Source organism: Balearica regulorum, chromosome 6, assembly GCF_011004875.1.
Source record: "Balearica regulorum gibbericeps isolate bBalReg1 chromosome 6, bBalReg1.pri, whole genome shotgun sequence".
NCBI lineage: Eukaryota > Metazoa > Chordata > Aves > Gruiformes > Gruidae > Balearica > Balearica regulorum.
Genome location: NC_046189.1, coordinates 40,677,359 through 40,699,941, shown reverse-complemented (window position 1 = coordinate 40,699,941; position 22,583 = coordinate 40,677,359). Strand labels below are relative to the sequence as shown.

Below are 22,583 nucleotides of genomic sequence, written 5' to 3'. Positions count from 1 at the left end.
CTCTGAATGCTTATTCACAGGCACTTAAGATGTTTAAGTGCTTGTTAAGTTTTGGCAAAAATCCAGGCTTTTTTGGTATGAATCAACTTCTCAGGCTCGGTGAAACCATCACGTTACTGGAGATGCGACACGAGGAGTGGCGACCCCGCGCCTACTCCCAGGAGGACGGAAGCACTCCACCACTTGCAGGAAAGGAAACTCTACGGGTGGGCAGCTGGCCCCAGCGCCAGGCTGTGCCAAAGCCGTGCTGAACAGAGCTGTCTCTCCAAAGGTGCTAAGGGAACCTTAGCTTTCCCATTTTGTGCTTATCCACTCACAGACTGGAATTTAAGAGAATCACTCAATAAGCTCCACCACGACTACAAGCTTTTGAACTCGATTATTTATCTTTGTGTCTCAAAAGAAAAAGACAAAACTGACTAGAAACCAAAATGGAGAAGCTTTTATGGCTAGAAACCATACATTACAAGCACAGCTTATTTAAGTATGAGCGATGTGGTACCCAGAAGAGGCACCGTGTGCTATTCCAAAGCAAACACAGGTGCAGAGCAGACACCTCCCCGAGAGCTCCCCTTCGGGGTGCTGCTCCAGCAGCCCTCCGCCCCGTAACCCCCTCCCACAGGTCCCCTGCTTCTGCTTTCTCGCCAGCCCGGCGCTGGGAAGGAGGAGTCGTCAGAAGCCAAAGCAGCAGCTGTGGTCCCACCAAGACTGTTCTTCATCCCCTCCTTCTCAAAGTCATCACCCAAACCACACACAGTGCCCATGGAGCTTGATGTCTCTCCATAGCAATGGGCAGGGATGAGCCACCGTTTGGCTTTTGATGGCTCATGTTTCCCTGTTATGCTTGATTTTTTAATTCCTGCTGCAGTAATCATTAAAACTCTAACCAAATGAATAGAATTTTAATGTAACATAGTTCAAAGATGTTTATGCAAAAATTAAAACAATACCATCTGGGTTTCTGCAAGCTGAAGGTTTCGTACTGCCTAACTGATTTCCAGCTGCCTTACTCATTCGGCGTACAGGGCAACTCAAGTCTACGTGCAAGCCCTGTAAGTATCTGACGAGTACAGTTCAACCAGAGAGGTTGGTTACATCTGTCCCTCGCATGAGTTTATTTTAAGAAGGCTCATGTCAGGGGGAGCCATCAGGATCCAAATAGTTCATCGTCAGTAATGAACTCCAACTGATCCTGAGGCCACTATAAACTTAATTTTTAAAGCGTCACTCAGAGGAGAAAATGCTGGGTTTGAGTTCATAACCATATTAACACGAGCAACAATCACTGTATGGTGCTCCTAAACCAGCTGTGGTTTTGACCAGCTTCTGAGATCTTTGAGACAGCTTGCATATTTTACAGACAGATAAAAACACAGCTTCCGACAAAAGTGCGCAGCAACAGCTCCACAACTGACGTCATCCATCACGGATTGCATTTCTAACATTGCGCGCACAATATCATATTTCTGGTCAAGTTAGAGGCAGGTATCTGTCACCTAATTGTAGCTACGCTATTCAGTACGCTGGTTATTTCAGGTGATTTGAAGGACAGCAAAATAAAAAAGTACCGGTAGACTTATCACTGATAGGTTATTCACAGGAGGCAACAACAATATTATTTACATTTTAAAATTCAATTTCATGATTTGGCAAAACGCACAAATTTAGCCTATTATGATATAAATTGGTCATTTCCTTGGGCACAGATCCAAGTGTCTGGTAATAGATCAGTGATGAAGACCTAGGGGAAAAAAGCTCAATAAAGTGTAATTAAGACATACCACTGTTTCCTCCAGCCCCTTAAGATCTTCTCTTGCTTGTTCCCTTTTATCATTAAGCAGTCTAGAAAGATCACAACATTAAACACGAATCAAAAATGTTGAAGTCATATAAACCAGAAGAGACTCAGTCAACATTCAGTTTGAATAGAACATCTGCAGATGTGAGCAAATTGTACATCTCTTTGCATCTGTAATTACGCTCTCGACTGTCCCAAATACGCAGCTTTCTCACACGGAATGGCTGAGACGCCATGTCCATTTTTTGTGTCCACAGATGAAATTTTTATCTCTTATTTCCAGAAAAGACTTCTATCCAGAGGTCTGGTTTATTACCTAAAAAAAAACCCCACAAAAAACCCCCACGCCCCAAACCCCTAACTTCTTTCTTGTTTGTTTTTGCTGTGCATTAAGGAATGAGGGATTCAACACTTGCTATCATATTTCATAGAATCAGAGCTCTCAAAACATCTTTTGGCAAGCATCAAACCCACTATTGAAAAGCCTATGATATAAAAACATGGAGTAATTGCTAATCATTTATTAGCACTGCATGTTGGCTTTCTTACTGAAATTGTATTTTCAGCATAAATCTTTCAACACGAATGCCTCTCCCGAAGCGACACTATATTCAAAGTGACGCTATATTTGAAGCGCCATCGTATTCAAAGACACCAGATGAGAAAACTGTTGACTTACATGAGCTTTTCTAGTTTCATCTCTCTTTCCTGGTCCTCAATTTTTAATTTATCATAATCAGCACTCAGTTTTTCTTGTTCCAGTTGCAGCTTCTGATTCATGCTAGAATGGGAAAGAAAAAGTCAGTACAGCTCAGTCCTGAACCCCCCAAACACGGGTGGGTAAATCTCCTCCATAAACAAAATGGGATTAGAGAGAGAAAGTAAAGCTGTACTCTCCACTGAAAAATTCTGAAAGATATTAAGCATAAAGGATCTGAAGGACAATATTTAAAAATATTGGAGAATGAAATTCAGTGGTTTGCTTCCTTTATCTTAAAGGACACAAACTGTTCTTGCCATCTTTCTGTCCCGCCTCTCATTTCCCTACTATTAGTCTTTGGCCACAGAGTGAATATGATGAAAGAACGAAGGCTACATCAGGATTGCCTAGATTTTATGAACACTGACAAAAAGAAGAGTACAGGAGCAAAGAAATCTGTTTTTCAAGTGCTGGAGTATCTGACTAACAGAGTTACACTGCTGTACCAGGACGAAATATTACGGGTGTGAAAATGGGACACACTGGAGTCACCCAGACTCTTAGAAAGTTGGTGGCAGGACTATAAGAGGCCCTCAAAATCTTTATCTTTTAAAATCTGTTCTCCTCCAACCTTCCTTTACCTACTGACCTGCCAGTGTAACATTATTCTTTCTTTTTTTTTTTTTTTTTTCACCCCCCTCTCTATTATTTTATGGCCTTGTTAAAGCTCCACAGTAAAGAACTAGGCACTATGATCCACTGTGCAAAATCATTAGAGGGGTGGCTGTTGGACGTAAGGACACTACTTTCTGTAAGGCACCGAAATATATAGCCACCAATCAAAACTACCAAAACCAACCCCAAACCATCCCTAGAGCGCCACAGAACAGGACGGGAATACAGAAAGCGATGGAGCGAGTGAACATACTCTCTGATTTCATCGATGATTTTCTGCTTCTCTTCAATTTCGTCCCTCAGCCTGGACAGCTGCTTCTGGTGGGCTTCCCTGTGACTCTCCATCTGCTGCTCCAGCGCCTTCTGCAGCGGGCACAAACCAGAGCCACGCGTGGAACAGCAAGCGGGTAACACACGGCTACGCTTCCTCCTTACGGGTCCCCTCAATCAACCTGTCCTTCTGGATTTGAGTGAAGCTTATCAAGTCAGGTTCATTCAGGAATCTGCCCGGTAGATCTTTCTGTGATTGCAAAACTGTGCATCTACTCCTCCAAGCATTTAATTCAGACAGTTTTTAGCCATGCACGTACATCAATTTCTACTCATTTTCTTGCAAAAACTACTGCACGTGATGGCCAGGGTCTTAGCATATCACGTGCCAAGAATGAGACTGTTCTTACCAGTCCTCTGTTATTTCACCTGCTTGTTCACCAAGAAAACATGTGTACAGCTCTACGTGTGACAGAAATAAAACTCAAAACACCCTCCGCCTCTCGGAGAACTGTTTATCCACAGCCCTGTTATTTAAATTCTAGCATGAGGCATAACTCAAGTAGTGAGAAAAACTCAATGCATCTCTTTAGATTGCTAATAAAGGATTTGCTTTTTTTCTGCCAACTGTAAGGAATAACTGTACAACCTGTACGACTGTTTTAATAACTTACAACTTTTTATAATGGAGGTAAAAGTTCTGAGGCTGACAGACCTCTATCACTATCCCTGTAAAATTATATTTTTCCTTTTATGCAATTTGCAACCCCATCAGAGACACAACTCGCACATTATTGCCTAACATTTCTTCTGAGCATTCCAAAGGAAGAAGAAAATACCAGAAAACAGGCTTACATTTCATTATTATTTCTAGGGGACAGTCAGAATTGCCAAACAATTTGGGAGAGTGGTCTGGCCTCTTTTTTATTGAATTTGAGTACCTAAATTATATTAACCCCAATAGTCTGATTCACTACTCAGCAAATTGACTTTCAGCAGAGTTCCACTGGCAAAAAATTTGAGTAATATAGAGGTGAATCAGTATCATTTTTCAATCATATATAACAAACTGTTCTCGACTATAGATGCAATATACCAGCTCTTGTATTTCGGTTCTCCGTCCGTGTGATTGGAGGAACGCAGGCATCTCCACTTCAGCGAACACAGTCCACTGAACCTCTCTACTCTCTGAAGCTGGCTCAGCTTACAAGCTGGTCTCAGAAGACGCGCTCACCTCGGATATTCAGGCTGTGACTTCCTTTTTTTCCATCATCTGGTCAACAACCTCAATACTAGCAAGTTCTCTAATTTCCCATTGCGAAGGTCACTCAATTACATGAGGTCAGGTTTTCTGACAGAGGCTGGCAATTCTGACCAGAGGCTGAAACCGTTTTCTAAAAGCACACGACGTGTACAGGAAGGCAAAATTACACCCTAATTATCAGCTTAATGAACGATCTCACTGAGAAATGCCTTCTAAAATTGCCGCACGCCACACTACCTTCATCTCCTCTGCATCCTGAAGCCGGGTCAGATGCTCCTTCTCCTTATCCTTGAAACTGACTTCGTGCATTTTCTCTGTTTCGAGTTGGAGACAGTTGAGAATTAACCACACAGTTTCGGAACGTGCCATTAAAAAACCCCAAACAATTCCTCTTTTTACAGGGGGCAGTGAGATCAAGGGACACAGCTTTGGAGGGGCAGAAACAGCCATGGTTTGTAGTATCCACCTCGTGACCGTACTGCCCAAACCTCCTTCTCCTCCACTAACAGCCCACCCAGCGCCTTTCCAACCTACCCTTGTCTCCTTGTAACCCCTACGTATCACAGTCCTCCCCGTCCCCTTTTACTCTCTGCTGGGAAATGGCGCCTCCAGAACCAAGTCACTTCTTATGAGCGGGGTAGGAAAATCAGGAGAAGGAATAAAATTCTGCCAGAACTCATGTAGGGGATGTTTAAAGAAAAAAAAAAAAAAGGTAAATAAAAAAATCTTGTCACCACCTGCTGCTCCCAGAGTCAGAGAAGATCCCTCGTGCAGAAATTCAGCATAATGTTAAGGCTAGTATTGCAATTATACATGCATTATACATGAACCATAGCATTGCAATGTAGCGATGCTGCAAGAACTGCTTTTGATATACATCTTCCACATTAAATCAGAAGGGGAAAAAACAGCAGTTCTTGAAATGAAGTCAGCTGGATCCCATACGGGAGCTAGGGAAGCCACGCCTTTTACTCGATCCTAAGGGAAGTGGCTTCCTTTTGAACGGGGCAGGGCATTTCCCAAAGGGACAACTGAAATTAGACGGATACCCAAGAATTTTACAGAATACAGATTTAGCAAGATTGATTGGTGCTGTTTTGCTAAAGTTTTTTTGTTTTATTTTTTACATCATTAAAGCATAAAGTGAAGCTTGTCACAAAGTTTTTGATTCTTTTTAAAAACTCAGTTTCTCTGTATTCTGTGAATGGACTAGGCTGAAAGGGGGACTTCTGGGCTTATCTGCCGTGTAACGTACTACAAGGAAGTGCAGCGCGTTAAATATTCTGAATCACAATTTTATGTCTTCACCACAAAATACTACGCAGATAATAAAATGTTGTAGGGCTCCTGTACATACGATACTTCAGCCAATACTGAAATATAGCTGGTAAAAGAAACGATGACCACAAGACCCACTGTTGTACCTTGAGCGCGTAACTTAGCAAGTTCTTCATTGAGAGAGTCCTGTGACTCTTCCAGCTGCCTTCTCTTCTGCTCCATATTTTGCATGTAGTCTGTAAGGGACTTGATCTTTGCTTCGTGCTTTAAAGACATAGGGAACAGCAATGAGATGTGAGTACCACAGCTTGTTCCCTAAGAATCCAGGTACTGCCCTACCTGGAGGGGGGGAAATAGAAAGCTCTCCACATCCAGAACTGATGACTAGCAGAAAATACAGCAAGAGATCTGAGAAAGAGCTAATGGACCGAAACAGACTGCGGTTTTAAAGGTCACACGCAATAGCCCAAGACAAACACTGAACAGCGCAGGTGGTAATTCCAAAACATCGTGGGAAGCTCATGACTTGGTGTTAAACAAACAGCAGCAGCTTTCTAAAACCAGCTGAATACCGAGCTTCTGAGGTGGCTTCCTGGATGCTTCAACCTGCAGAAGCTCAGATGGACCTTCCCCAGCCTTCCTAATGATTTGTTTCTTGCTAACATCCTTTTGAATGAGAAGGGCTTATGTTTAAACAGAAAAATAGTGAAGAACGTAGGAAAAACATCAAAAATTGAACTACAATTTTCTAATTTGGGGATAAAATTAAGATACTGTCTGGGAATTACTACATCCTATTAATGAAATGGCTGCACCGAAGCACTTGTGGTTCACTGTTCTTAAAGTTCACCTCGGCAGAGAGGGGTTGAGACCTCTGGGTTGGTGCTATTTCTATGCACTGAAGATCAGACTTAAAGAGCAGTAATCCTTAGCAGGAGCTAAACCAGTTCAGCCCGTCCTGGCACCGAGGTCTCTGGGGAGGGAAGGGCGCTTGCCCGAGTTGCACGCGTTGGGCAGTAAGTCCTCCGACAGATTTCTCAACCTGACAAGAAATCTAGTCAACTCCCAGCTCGGCTCCAGAACGGAGACTCCTGGTATGGTACGCAGAGGTGATGCAGCATTTTATGGATCAGCTTAACACCGTACCTGCGCAGCCCTGTGCTATGGCATTGTCATTGGTAGCAACAGGCCACCGGCTTTGTGCTGAGTTTGCGAGGCCTCAGGACTGAGGCTTGCCAGGCTTGCGTTCTCTGAGCTCTTCTTGACCTGTCTGTGGTTTTTTTTAATTTTACTTGGTGGCTTTATAGATAAGGTGTGTTTGCCCATTTTGATTTTGAACATAACAACGCCCAGCTTCTTCCTGGTTTTAAACACAGATGGGCCTCAACATGCACCTAGCTGTAGAGCTTCCAAATACCAGACAAGGCGATCACCTGCTTACGAGTTATTTCTGCTTGGTTTCTTCATCACATGAACATACAGCACAAGTGTAGGAGGAAAAAAAAGATGCAGCCTTGCAGTCTCACCTCTTATATTGCCTCTTTCCACAAGATTAAGTCTTTCAAATCCTAAACCTCCAGTCTCCTGTCTGTAAACAGGTACTGAGGACAACAGTTAGGTCAAGCTTGTGACAAGCTCTGAGCGCTGAAGTGGCCATGTCAGCCCAGGGTCTACTTTAAGACAGGATGAAAAGTATAGTTTTTACTTGACATTTTTGGACAGCAAATCCCCTCAGGACTCCAGCCTCCCCTTAATATTAAGAAGCTCACAACTACACCTCTATCAAGCAGAACTTAATAAAGACATTCTGCTGCCAGACAAGAGGCTATCCTTGCTTCAGATTTTCTTAGGCTAACTGGTATCAAACGGAAGACAGTAAACAGTATCATCTCCTCCCCTTCACATGGCCACTTCAAGCAGTTGAGCATGGCAAAGCAGCCAGCCCCATCTCCTGCAGCAACCACCACTGCTTGTAGCTGCCACCCATGGTGAAGCCCTCCAGCCATCTGGATTTCTAACCGATATGGTAACGTTTCCCGTAACATATTATTTTATATACTGCTGCCTGGCTATCTTGGTAGCATACTAACAGACCAGATATGGGGGCCTTCCGAATGTTTTGCTACTGAACCACACAATCGCTGCTTCCTTTCTCAGGTTGCTTTTAAGGTGAAAATACAAGATACAAATTCATGCTGAGGAAATCACTCCGAGGAGGATTTTCAGTATTATACCATAGAATACATTCTGAGATCTACAACAGGGCGTGATCTTGCCACAGAATGTGCTGAAACACATTGAGGGGGAAGAATGGGAGAAGAGAGAAAACAACAACAAAACAGACAAGAGAAACATCACTCTGCTCCCCGAAGTTTCATTTCTCGCTCCTAGCACATACATTTTATGAGGCAGGAGGCTGAGAAAGTCATCAAGCCTTGCTGCAAAGGGACAAGGAAGGAACAAACGTACTTGTGAAATGAGGAGCTGGCAAGCTGCAAGCTCCCTCTCGCTGGCGTTCATCTTCCTGTTGGAGTCTATCTGGGCGCTCTCCAACTGCTTGCTGCGGTTCACCAGAGACTTCACCTCAGACTTCATCTTGCTGATGTAAAGCCGTGCCATGGTGAACTCCTCCTCAATCACCCCGTTCACATCTGCTAACTAAACACACACAAGATTGCAATCTTGAAGGTGTGGTTCTTAGAAGGAAGTCAATGCAAAGCAATCTTCCTGCTGTGAAACTCTTGTCTAGAGCTAGGAAGCTTCTGTGAAAGCAAGCAGTCCTCAAGGAGTACTTTTAAACATGTTATACCACTGTTTCTGACAATCCTCACTGATAAGCCTCCAAAGTGAGAAATTAAGGCTTGCACTCACAGTGTGCTTCATCAATTTAGTGATTCAACATCTAACGTACTCAAGCCTGCCATCATGGCCAGAGCACGTTTTGGAGAATTCTTCTCATGTCACAGGCACAGGAAATTTTCCTTCTTTCAAACAGCTAAAAGCTGAAGAGCATTTTCAAAGTACTCCTTAAAGAAGTCTCCTCTTGAAGTGTTGTGCTTCTTCAATGAGGAGCTGTAACACAGACATGGGTCTGGAAATCTCACCTGGCAAGACAAAAGTAATCTCTCTCATCTCTAAATATTAGTATCATTTTACTTATATATCATTTTCCTCCCTGGTTTAATGTGTTGCCTTTTATTTGCAAGTCTCTCTATGATTTTTCTTCAAGTACTAAATTCATGTAACCTACTGACGAGCTGTGAAGGTCCTCCTTGAGCGAGCAGATGGCTGGCGACTTCATCTGCTTTTCAGCTTTTTCCCAGGACCGCCAAGGGGAAGGTAACACGCACTGTATCTTCTCCCAAGAGCCTAAAAAATGTGACTGCTTCCAAAACCCTCAGTCTGGTCTGAAATTAGACACACTTTGAGAAGCTGCTAATTGCCAACAAATTTGAAATCGTTCTTCTAAAACCTTCTCAATCTGGCCTTATTTACACTGTCAGCTGTCCTGTAAAATGCTGACATCTTAGTTACTATAAAAATTTGTATCAAACAGCCTCTAACCTCCATTTTCAAAGATTTCCTCGTACAGTTCCTATCACAACGGCCACCAGAGGTTGCTGTAACATCTAGCAAAGGCTGGTCTTGTGGTCCAGGCATCTGCGTAACCACATCAGACAACAGGGATCCTGTCCTCTGCAGTAAGATCTGCTGATCTAAGGGGGCTTTAGCAGGATATCAGCAACTCTCAGAGTCATCTCAAAGCACTCCGGCCACGCACCCTCACTTTCAGCTTTGAATGTTCAGGAAAGCTCATTGCTCAAAAACCGAGAAGTGAACTAAAAGCCAGAAAAGGGAGTGTGGCGCAAGGGAGTCACACACATCTTGAAAATTAATTTCTTATCCAGTTTTAGCAATTGCTCTTTTGCACATGGTTTTAAATGGGCAGATGACATTAGCATCACCAGGAAGATGTTCCAGGCCATGAAAAGTTTCCATCAGAGATGTGCCATTTAACAATGACCGTACAAATATCTTCTCTGAGGCTTAGCATTTTGCTCATCTGCAACGGGAGAGGATGACAAAGCGAGCAGCTACCTCCTTTACCGTGCCTGTAAACCCAAGAGCCAGACAGAAGGCAAATTTCAAAGCAAAGCTGGCCAAAATCTGCACCATCTCCAGGCACGTTCAGATACCAAGGTTTCTGCTGCTTCAACCACCTTCACTCCCATTCTTACCTTCCCACCTCAGAGGAAAATGATCCTCTGCAATTTTTCCTCTGTAACGGTCATTAGTCAATACACAAAAGTTAAGCCGGTCCTACCGTCATGTAAATATTTATGTGGTATCTAGCATAAATTTACCAATGCTGGAAATCAGTGCTCTTAAAGGATCTTGTGTTCAGAAACGCACATCAAAGTGTGAGCTCTTTGATGAAGCCAGCCACTGTCGAAAGGTAGCAAACAACAGAGCGCAGAAAACACAATTTCCGTGCGGATCTCGCCATTCAGGTGCCCTGGGCAGCCGTCAGGACGGACCTCTGGCTGTGGGAACTTTCACCTGCCGCCACACAACAGTTTTAGGACAAACTTCAAACAAAAAGGTAGCCACTCAGAAGCCAAATCCCACCAATAAAGATTCTTGAACTATCGAGTCACGCAAGCTAATGAAGGAGTGGGGCTACGTGTGTCTTGTTTTGGGGGGGAACTTGGTCGTCCCCTATTAATAAATGCACCAGCACACAGATGGGCTGCATTAGTCCGGCCTCAAACACGGAGCTGGGAATAAAGGCGTGGCCTGGTTTCGGCAGGGATAGGGTTGATTTTCTTTCTGACAGCTGGTTAGTGCTGTGGTTTGGTTTTCGGATGAGAACAACGTTGGTAACACACTGCTGGTTTCGGCTGTTGCCAAGCAGTCAAGGACTCTGCAGCTCCTCGCCCTCACCCTGCCCTGCTAAGGCGAAGGCGGGGGGCACCCGGAGGCTGGGAGGGGACACGGCCACGACAGCTGACCCAAACTGGCCAAAGGGATATTCCATACCAGACGCCATCACCTCCCGTTTATAACTGGGGGGTGGGCTGAGAGGTGTGTAACTGGGGGCCTGGCACGCTAGCTGGGCTCTTGCGCGGTGCCGTTCGGAGCGATGGCGTTTGTCTTCCCAAGTGACACGTGCCGGAGCCCGGCTCTCTGGGGATGGCTGAGCACCTGCCTGCCATGGCGGGTGGGAATGAATTCCTCCTCTTGCTTCACTTGCGCGTGTGGGCTGGGAGGCTGGGCAGCTGGGGGTCGTGCGTAGCATTGACTTTGGGTGATAAGAAATTGTGCTGGTCATCACTTCTTTTGTACATTACTATTATTATTATTATTATCCTTTTTGTGTTTGTCCTATTAAACTTTTTATCTCAACCCATGAGTTCTCTTATTCTTCCGATTCTCTTCCCCATCCCGTCGAGGGGGAGCGAGCGAGCGGCTGCGTGGGCCTTAGTTGCCGGCCGGGGCTAAACCACGACAAGGTGGTAATTGTGTGCGCAGACACTGACCATCGCTGACCCAGACAAAGGTCTCCTCAGCGTGAAACACTGTGCTCCAGCCAAGATTCAAACAGCAGCGTCCTGGCAGAAGGACTGCTGTACCACACATATTCCACGTCAAGTATTTTAATATTGCAGGAGGTATTGGGGGGGAGGAAGCAATAAAGATAGCCAACTTACTGTTTTAACGTCGTTAGTACCAATGATTCCTCCAATCTCGCCCAGGTCCTTAAGCAGCAAGTTCAAGATTTCAGTCGCTCTCTTCTTCTGATGGTTACTGAGCTCCTGCAACTGGCCCAGCTCCCTCTGGGTCGCTGTCAGGGCACTCTGAAAAAGTTTAAAAGCAAAAGTTACCCTCTGCTCCGCAGATTGGGCATCGGTTCTTTTCCGATTATCTACGTTACGCTGTATTGTCTGGTATTTTCCTGAACGTGCCTATGGCTCAATGTACTGATGCTAGCAATTCCAGCGTGCCATAATCCGCTTTCACAACTCTCTTCCGAACAAGGCTACTTTAGATCTATTAAATGTAGTAAACCCTGTAAGAATCTCATTTGCCTAATACACGTCAAAGAAGGTTAATCACAGAGAAACAGGTGTAGAAGGATATAAAACTCCATTATTTTATTTCTAACAGATTTCATAGTAATCTGTTTCACTGAAGTGGATAACAAAGTCTTCCATGAAAACAGACCTGTTAACAACAGCTGCCTGAGTTTGTGTAAGGAATTAAGGAACAAAGATGCATTAAGTTGGGAAGCCAATCCTGATTTTTCTCATGTCAGATTTTTTCCTTAAGATAAGTACATATCAGCTGAAAAAGCGGAATTTTTCCGATTCCTTTTCCTTGAGATCGCCCGACTCTGTACAAAATCCCTGCTCCACAGCGCTGAGTCCAGAAAAAACAAAAATGCTGCAATTTGCATAAAGCAGATTTTCACATCTTTCTTGGCATAATACAGTTTTTAAATAACCAAAACACAGAATGGCCAGTTCTCACATTCAGTTTAGCTGCCGCTATGGCGTGCAAAATACAGAGGTTGCACCAGAGCCACAATCTGCCATCAGCTTCCATAGCGCAGTTTCTGAATTATCTTAATTTTATCGTTTAAAAAAAGACAGGGAAAAGACAGTAGCACTGCTGAGTACAGATCTTTTAACAGCTTTCCTGCTACTCCAATTTTTAAACTACATAATAACCTACTTGGCAGCAGTATCTGAAAGATGCCTGAGATGGCATAGGGCAGCCGTTAGCTGGGAACCCCTATGGAAATCTTGCGGGGCGGTGCAGAGGTAGGGGGCAGGGAGGGAACCAGCTCTATAAACCGCTTGCTCTTACACTCTTCTGCGCCAGCTCGTCAGCCAGCTGCTCGTTGGCTCTTGTTTTGTCCTCCACTTCTTGGGATTTCTGGTCATAATTGACAGCTAATTCTTCCAGGGCTTGAAGGACCTCTTTCACTTCATCTTTCGCTGCTTCGTTCTCAATCTGAAGACGGGTCAGCTCCTCCTGAATCTTCTCATAATCTCTCCTAGTGGAGGCCAAAAGCTGGAAACCAGATATCACAGAAACGTTAAGTCACCCAAGAACTCAGTCAAAAGCCAACACTGAAAAGGGCAAAACCAAAGAGAGAGAGAGAAAGCATGAGCACGCAAGCGTGTGTGCAAGAAAAAGAACGCAGGAGAGAAGAAATCCTGCTACTCTACCAGAAACAGCATCAGTTGCAGCACATTTGAAGGAAGCAAAAAAGGCTCTGAAGTCAATGGAAGGAAAGAATCTTAATCAAATCCTACTAGGACACAACATTGAGGCAGAGAAACTTATTTTAAACAGTATCGTAGCTCCAAATAAATTTTCTGCCCTCAATCCAATGCTGCAGCTAGGACCAAAAAAAAAAAACCCACAAAGTAAAATGTTTAAACACAGAATCAGAGCTTTGAAGTGAACTGAGTAAAAGGGCTCTCTGAGGCAGTCTCAAAGACCTTGTGGCGTTAGAGGAATATTTTGATAAGCAAACCTATGACGATAATCCTTAGTTATCATCTGAAGCGTGATGCTGAAGACAGATTAGCTGCTCATATTTGCTGAGGCAAAACATTAATCAAAGAAGAAAATACAGGCTTCGCACATACTAGTGACTATTCCCAATTTGTAAAACTTACTAAATTTACTCTTTGCATGCTACTAAGAGAGATGCCGAGGTTTCGGTGACAGTGCTGATTGTAAGAGGTCACTTGCACGGTCCTCTCCCTCACCCTTGCACCACTCTGTCTTCATTCAGATGTTAAAGTCTCAAAAATTCGGGTATCAGGTTCTTAGCACTAAACCAGATCCAACAGCAGTCACATACTGCAGAAGGATGCGAAAATAAATAAAAGTGCCACCTAACATTTATTACTAATACTGTACTTTTGGGAACGATACCAAAATTGGGACTTAACGTTGCATAAAAACATAAAACAGAGAACAGTAACGCATAAAACTTAGTGCCTGAGATGCAAGAAGGCATTCACGCTCGCAGGTCATCCTAACAGCAAAGACTGGACACTCATTCACAAGACTCCCTTATTTCCAAGCCTTCCAATGTATGGATTGGCGGAATGTTGCTGTACTGCAGCTCCCTCGGGCAGCAGAACAAAACCCGCACTACCGAAGCGTGCTGGTGGACTTCTCCTGACCTGCCCCAGCTGCCCGCTGCTCTTCACTCCCAGGCCATGCAGAAGTTGAGTGAGACCCCAAGCTAAACAGAAACATCTCTCTGAGATGGACCACCTAAAAGGAGAAATGTCAGAGAAGACACTGCTTTTTTTGGCTCAGAGTGCTAATGGAAAATAGGAAACCAAGCAGGCAGCTTCAGACGCTGGCACGTGCCCAAAGTGGCGAGGAGAGGATTCAGATGTAAGGGAAATTTATCTCACTGGTGATGCTGCAGCCTCAGAAGTGCACTCACGTTACGGAAAAACCCACTGAATTGCCAAAGCCAGATGGCATGTAAATATTTAAACAACAAAATAGCTTCAAATAATCTTTCTACTAAACACAGATGGAACTATTATTTACATTTACTTAAGAAATTTTCTGCGTGAATATTACTGTGACTTCAAGTAAAGGGAAGTGTTATATATCACCTAGAGCATAAACACAGCTCCCCAGAAGATTCTTCTTGATATAATGTGGAAAGAGATACCAAGATTTTAAAAAGCTATTAATAAGGCATTATACCGATCAGTTGTAAACAAAGGGAAGGAGACGACGGCTGCAGCACTTTGGGGATCTGTTCACAGCACGGGAGACGCAAGGGTGGAAGATTCAGAATCCCCCCCAAACACACACGCAAAGAAACAGCCAGCGGTGAAAAGGTACCAAAAGATACCGGTGTCGGCACAACGCCAGCTGTGGCAGGCCTTAGATTTATAATTAACCTGCTAGCTTAATCAAGCAGAAAAAAGTATTCTGGTTAATTAGGGGGAAGCAGAGTGAGGCAGCTGCTCTGCAGCACGTATATCATGGAGCTAATCACAGCTCTAAGAGAGAACAGGTACATCGCTTCCGCAGCACAGGCGAAGCTTACGTGTGGAAGACAAAACCTTGAAAAATTAATTCAGTTCCCTTCAAGAACAAAAATATCGCTTTAGCTTTCAAAGGTAAGAGATGGACAAGCTTCTCAGATGGACCAGCTAAACCTTCTGAACGAGCGGTGCAACATCAGCTGCAGAGACTTCAGTAAGACAGCAGAGCAGGAACAGAGCGTGTGCAAAAATGGGGAAAAGCGGTCTGTAAGGCAAGGATTGGAAGCCACTGAAAACTTGATTCATCTTCCGGGTGTAATATTGAGTATGGACCACAAAGAAGGTGAGGAATAAGTACAGCGTGCTCCCAAATATCTAACAAAGAAAGGAATGCACATCACCCAAAAAATAAGACACAAGAAAAACCATGAGGGGAAACTAAGCTTTAGATGAGAACCCTGATGTAATACAGATGGGAGAAGTGAGATGGCATAAACAACGCACATCAGAAAATAATGCTGCTAAGAATGCATAAAATTCTGTTACATTTGTATAGCCACGGACACGGGTGGGATGCCATACGGAGCAATCAAAAGGAAGTTGTGGCAAATGGATGAAGAGCTTAATCCTGGAATAAAATAAAGGTGGTGGTTCCTGCAGTGAGGATAAGTCCCCAAAGGCGGCAGGTAAGTCATGAGCGATGAGTAACAGACATTCTCATACGTTGTTCTCTCCCTGTTAAGGAGCAAAACATTGGAAACCCTTTCTGAGGGCTTGGATAAGGAGTGAGACATGGAGAGAATAATTTTTCAATTACAAGAGAGGTTTCACACCCAACAAAAGCAGCCAGCGTAATGCTGCATTCCAACTGAAGTGGCTGAGGCAGCTGGGAGAGGCACTCTCCGAGAGAATCACAGCAGCGTTCCGTGCAAAGAGAGACCAACACCAATGTCGGAACACTAATGATGGGTGAACTCCCACACCACATTTCTATTCTTGGTCTGAATGGTCCTTTCTCCAGTTTCCCACAGTTCAAAAACCAGCATAGAACATCTTCTGAGAAAGCGCACAGCGACATTTGGGGAACTTGGTGTTATTGCCAGATTTTGCATCTTCAAAAGCTCTTGTAAACAAATGACAGGGAGGGAAACGACTTGACTCTTAGTTCAGTGATCATATTCCCCATCTTAAAAACAACAACGTACTCATTTTACGGACAGAAATAATGAAATAAAAATGTTTCAGGTGAGCAATCCAAGATTTTAAAGCAAATCTGTAGCAGCACCAATAATGAATTTTTCAGTCTCACAGATTTCCCTCAGTACTGCCTCTAATTACCAAAATTATGAATTACCAGGAGTAATTTTTATACTGTCAGACTAGGAAATCTGTAACTACCTGCAGTCCATAGTGTCTGGACACCTGAAAGGATACAGACATATTGAAAAACATCTTTGAGGTGAAAAATACTGGCCACGCTCCTAACCTGGTGCCTCCAGCATCACCTGCCAGCAGCACGGTATGCTGCCAGGAGGAGCTACCGAGGCTTCGTGCTTTGCTCAGGATATTATGGAATTTGAAGTTTAAACCTAGCTGTCACACAGCTTTCTCGTACCTATTGAATTTTAGCCAGTTAATATCAACAACAACTGTGACAGAACCACTAAACAAGGGGCTCATAAGTAAAAGGTTAGGGGGGTTTTGTTTGGTTGGTTTTGCTTTTTACCTCCTCTTGATCCAACATTTGTTGCTTTAGTTTTTCAGCCAACTGGCTCTGCTGGTTGATTTCATCATCCTGCAATGAAATAGGGTTGGAGATTTTTAGTTTCTTTTCACAGTTCTCGCTTGGTCACTTTTATTTCCCCTTTCTAGAAAAGAAGGAAGAATAAGGCCATAGCAAACCTCGTGCACGATTGAGCGGTGTGAGAGGAGAAAAAAATACACATACACAGAGCTCCATAGTAAAAGCAATGCCTACATACAGTTGTCTCTAGTATATACCTAAGCGGAGGGGTCTCTGATGGTAAAAACACTGATGTGGTCAGAGTTGCACCTTAGAACTTGCAGGAGACTTTGTCAACATCTGTGATGTTTTATAGGTGTACAAATACATACGCACCCTCTCTGCCTCTCTTACTCTGCCCTCAAATTTCAGCTGAAGAGAGCTCGTTAGAGACAGGTTTATTAAACAACTACAATTTACAGCTAGCTCAGAACTGCATTAATGAAAGAGGAAGCTCAAACCACAACACAGAACTTGGACCCCTCAGCTGCAGGATTTGTATTTTCCTACTCCATCACAGCCCTTGAAGAAAGCACTGCCAGGTAAGGCACAGCCAGGCATCCAATTCTACTGGCATTTCAGCGTCCTTGTCAAGGCAGCATCCTCGTGGGTAGGAACTGATCCTAAATACAGAAGAGAAAGGATGATGGCCTCCGCTGTACGAGTCCTTCCTCCAAAACGCCCCAGGAGGCACACCAAGCACAGCCCCTGACCAAGTCCACCTCTGTCCTGGTGACAGATATCCTTCTCTAAAGGGACTCACAAAGAGAAATTGTTGCTTTTTACCCTATCAGAGTCCATTGATATTTTGTGTTTCACTGACAAGCGTGCTAATACATTGATTTCTGATAGCAAATACAGCTATCAAGTAGAATATATCGAATCATTTGCTAATATCAAAATAGTGCCAGATATAACATAAGAGTGGTCTACACTGTGACAAGTTATAAGTGCCGATATTTTGGGGTTGTTTTGCGGATCCAAACCTTCTCATTTTCTATAGTACTGCAGTAGTGCACCAAATTATGCTTCCTGTGTTTTCCAGGGTAAAACTCAAACCTGCTGCCAGTTTCCTCAAGTATAGTTCAGCCAGCTTTGCTACTTTTGATGAAGGAAAATGAAGGAATGACTGACTTTTTTTCTTCTTCTAATCAATATGTAAAAACTAAAGACTGCTACCGGGAATGTATTCTCCATCACAGAAAAGCTGTCATTTCTAGAAGACTTTAACTGTTCTTTTGAACGTCATCAACACACTGCTGTGTGCCACCGGACTGTGCAGAGAGACCTCGTGTACATCAGAGTTAAGGCTTAAACACAACTATCCACTCCCTCCCTCGGTATTCAGAAACAACCAAACTTTAATATTAACATACGAGGAAACAGTGGGCTTTTTTTTGTGATATTTTCATGCTAATCACAATTGAAAGTTAAAATCAGGCTTTATTTCATAGTTAAAGGTACCCTGAACGCTTTTTCTGGATAGCCTTTTAAGCTGTTCTCATCCATAATGGCCAATGGCTTTTGTATGCCTTTTCCCCCCCACTTCTTATCTTCACGCAAGCCAAAGCTATTAATGGCAAGTGCTCAGGAAATGTACTGCTGATAGCTGTAGGTGCCAGCAATGTACTTCAAGCTGTGCAAATAAATAAAAAAGCCACCTGCACTCCAAGCAGTGTTCACAGCTGGAACAACATGAGCAAAAGAGACCCAAGGGATGGTTATCTGTTTTCCTTAAAATTCTAATACACAATAAATATGTAAGAAATATTAAGATACAGACTCCCTTTTTCTCTTTCTCCTGTGACTCCAAGATGACATTACAGTTTGCTGAGGGATTTTACAAAAACCACTGAAGGAGTGCTGGAAAGTCTGGACTGAGCCTTTAAAATTAAAGGCAAACTTGGCTCCGATTTTGGGGAGAATGCCCCAAACACTCTGCAGAGGGAGCAGAGGCAGATAGCTGATGGGAAAGGACAAGACCTGGTTTAACGCAGTGATAGTGTTTTGAATTTGGGACATTTTCCAGTTCGCAGTGCTCAAGAAATACAGAGACACCCCCACCCATTTCAGCTTAGTTTTCTATTTACACCCACCGAATGGAGTCAACCCAAACGTTCACACCTTATCATCCAGCTGTCTGTAGAGACTGGCAATCTCCTCGTCATATTTCTGCTTCTCCTCCGTCGAGATGCTGGCAACAACCGGTGTGATGTTGTCAATAATCGGGGTGTTATCGCAAGGCTCCAGGTTCTTCTGGTCTTTCGCGCTGATCTGTTCATCTTCAGGCACAGCTTCTCCTGTAGGCACATAATCAATCCATGGTCATTACAATCCAAGAGACAGGGTAGCCCAAACCCACGGATGTCCCAGGATGGTCCTTCAGTGTTGCCAAGTGGGGCTCAGCGAAGGAAAGAAGGGCCGTATCCAGCTATGCAAGGCAGGCAACTGCCACGCATACCAGCGACAGGCCAAGCTGGGCGTGGAAAGAGGGCCATCCTCGTCATGAAGATGACCTCCAGAGACAGAAACACAAACACGCAAGATGCAGCCACAATTCGAATGGCTGCCATTGAAAGCACTGAACGCCCGGCTCCCCTTTCACTCAAGACCTCTATAGATGGGATTTAGCTCCATGGAGTAACAGAAGTGTAAATAAGGAGGGAAAAAATTGGACTTTCAGCTTAAAGTCTACTGGCAATTAAATGTCTCTTCCTCTCCAGATTTCCAACTGCCTTATTAACTCTCCCTCCCCCATAATGAACTGCTGGAGCATCAGGACAAGAAGCAAGACAGCTGCATTTAAAATGATATTCACCTTCTGCCTTGTCACATCTAAAATTTAAGCGTGTACACCAATTTTCAGATGTTGCCTATGCATACCAGACAGGATGTTCTCCCTACACATTTTCTTTCAAAATCATTTTCTCCAAGGAATATTTTCTTCAGTAACGTTGGTGCATTGCAATTACGAGCCTGCTGCAGTTCAGTGAAGAGGGACAGGCAAGGCGCTCATGCCAGAAATTGAATCTGCTCTCATTAGAGTCTGGTGAGAGTCTCTGAGAGCCGCTGAATGCTGCACGCGTTGCTCAAGGTGCAGGAAGGTTGCATCCAACCCTTCTGCACAAACAGGTTTTGTCCGTTTCTACAAAAATCTACAGTATTTTAATCCCATGAAGCTTTGCTAGCCATTCCTCTTGCCAAAACTATTTATCTTACTGGCAGGAGAACAAGTAAACAGGAGAAATATATCAAAAAATAAAGAGGCAGGCTAAATCGGGCCCCAAAGCAAAACAAAACATGACATGGAAGAGCACGACCAACAATGGAGAAGGTAATTTTTTCAAGCTTAAAAAATGAAAAAGAATGACCTTAAATCAAGCACCACAACCTCTATACAAGTATTACACTCAAAATATTTTTTGCCCTGTTGTTAATGACTTGATGCTATTTTATATTATTAATGAGAAAATGTAAATTGATTTTTCATGGTTGCATTTCACTGGAGCAGACTAGGAAAGGTGGGCTCGGTCAGACCGTGGGACCTTGCACACACGGTAACGCTCCTCAGACTGCAGAGAATCCATCAGGAGCCTCCCGAAATGGATCTTTAGATTTTCATTTCATTGGGGTATTTCACTCAACTCGGAAGCTTTGTGTGGCAGACTACCACAGGTGAAAGGAGGAGGGGAGCCTCAATTTGATAGAGACGCTTGGATGAGAACATCCTCCTACCTGTAAACCACGTCAAAAACACAGACCAAATTGCACACTTGGATACCAGGCTGCTGCAATCCTGCTTCAGTGAGAACCGGGCACACCCATTTTCTGCTACAATTTTATTTTGTATATTATTTTCTAAATTTATAGAACAAGCTAACTGAGTGAATATTTATGCATGTATCTCGCATTTCATATTCAAGATGCAATTTCTGTGACACTTCCATTTGTAAAGAGCCTCCTTTGCAGAATATCCTTCCAAACAATGCTATTTCAGAAGGTCAGACAAGAAATCAATAGTATTTTGAATGCCTTGAATGTATTGCTGGGTGATGTCAATGAGGAAAACAGGACAGAGGCGAGGAGGAGGTGTGCATATTTAGACAAAACAACAGCAACAGCATGTTATAAGGTTTGTTTACACGGCATATAGAAAGGACCTATACGGGGTGTGCTAAAAAAATGTTTTAGAATGGGAAGGAAATTAAAGTCGTCACATTTAGCAAACACAGAATGAAACACGCAGAACACAAGCGGGTTATAAATCCCCAGCACCCCTCAACGCCAACAGCAGAGCGACCGTCTCCATAGCAATTGCACTATGCTGATAAGGGAAATACTCCCTGTGCTGAAGTCTCCTGAGGAAGACGCGGAGCGCAATCATTAGGTAACGATCTCATCTGAAATGCAAGTAAACAGCACAGGGAGCTGAAAGAGGAAACAATTTTTTGCACCCATAAAGGTCAGGTATTATCTTTTCAGTAGTGATTTCACTCAGGATGTTCAAAACCAGACTTGTACATGACTGTGCATGACAACTTGTGACTAATAATTTAATCACAGATTTGTTCTCACTTTAGATACTTCACCTTCGCAAGAGTTACACGCTACTGAGCTGCTAGACGTATCAACACGTAGGACCTGGATGACAAGCGATTCAGAACATAAAAACGACTCCAAAGAAGCAGTATTGTACTGTTGGGGGGTTGTTGGGATTTCAGGGTGCGAGGGGGTGCAGGGTTGGTTGGGTTGGGTTTGGGGGTTGGTTGTTTGCTTCTTGGGGGGGGTTGGTTTGGGGTTTGGGTTTTTTTGTTTGTTTTGGCTTTTTTTTTTTTTTTTTAAACACGTGGAATAAAAATGAAAAGCAAGGATGGTTTGCTAAAATTATTTGTCAACGTTCCAGATTAAGTAAAAATTCTTTAATTGGTATGTATGCATAGAATATTCTGCCTCCACTGCCAACCTGCACTTGATCTTACTACCTACCCTGAACAGCAATTCCCTATGTTTCTAAACAGAAAATTAGCTGTTCTCAACATAAATTTCACTTAGAAGCCACAGAAGGGGACAAGTGGTGATTATTCTCATCAGACAGCACTCCTAATCATTGTACTAAAGGACTAATTATTCTAATGTTGAACGCGATTATAAAAAATCCTCCCAAGATCTAGTTACCTTAAAGCATAACGGAACTGATTCTCATGTCTGAGGAGAAGAGTTCCTTTTTAAAATATCAACATAATGACATTTTACCCTTTCTTTATTAATATGACTAACATTATCAGAAATTACCGATGCCCGTCTGTATTGTCTACAACTGCTATCATGCCAGTTTGGGCATTTAAAATGGTACCGTCAGTAAATGGCGGCTGCTGGTTTCCCTGGTTTTTGCTTCTTCACTTTTCTATTATTATTATAAAGTGTGAGCTACAACTCTGAATGGTGAGCTTAGAATTAGTAAGACTGTTGATTGAAGGCAACATTCAAACATACGTAACTCCAAAAGGCAGAGACACGTACCCGTTCCCATTTTCTGGTACATACCGTTTCTCCACCTGTTCAGTTCCAGCTCTAGATGCTGGATGACATTCTTTAGACTCTTGTTTTTGTCTTTCTCCTTCTCGTACTTTTTTTTCCACTCCTCCGCGGTCAGCTCCAGATTCACAGAGACCGTGTTCTTAATCGTCTTAGCTCTGCACAACAAAACCAGGCATCAGTCGCTCCGCAACTTTCATCTCAATACAACAGTAAGGATTCAGAAATTTTCCCGTAACACA

General features: G+C 43.4%; 1 protein-coding gene across 1 annotated transcript in view; it reads right to left on the bottom strand.

Moving 5' to 3' along the window:
* KIF5C (kinesin family member 5C) overlaps nucleotides 1-22,583 on the bottom strand; it is an 85,857-nt gene that overhangs the window by 14,144 nt on the left and 49,130 nt on the right. Inside the window, exons 11-21 of the mRNA XM_075757286.1 lie at nucleotides 22,351-22,499; nucleotides 18,931-19,106; nucleotides 16,750-16,818; nucleotides 12,856-13,062; nucleotides 11,697-11,843; nucleotides 8,455-8,643; nucleotides 6,132-6,249; nucleotides 4,945-5,021; nucleotides 3,427-3,536; nucleotides 2,478-2,579; nucleotides 1,782-1,842 (exon numbers count right to left, since the gene is read on the bottom strand). Coding sequence (XP_075613401.1) covers nucleotides 1,782-1,842; nucleotides 2,478-2,579; nucleotides 3,427-3,536; nucleotides 4,945-5,021; nucleotides 6,132-6,249; nucleotides 8,455-8,643; nucleotides 11,697-11,843; nucleotides 12,856-13,062; nucleotides 16,750-16,818; nucleotides 18,931-19,106; nucleotides 22,351-22,499 — 1,405 coding nt within the window. The remainder of the gene's footprint in view (nucleotides 1-1,781; nucleotides 1,843-2,477; nucleotides 2,580-3,426; nucleotides 3,537-4,944; nucleotides 5,022-6,131; nucleotides 6,250-8,454; nucleotides 8,644-11,696; nucleotides 11,844-12,855; nucleotides 13,063-16,749; nucleotides 16,819-18,930; nucleotides 19,107-22,350; nucleotides 22,500-22,583) is intronic.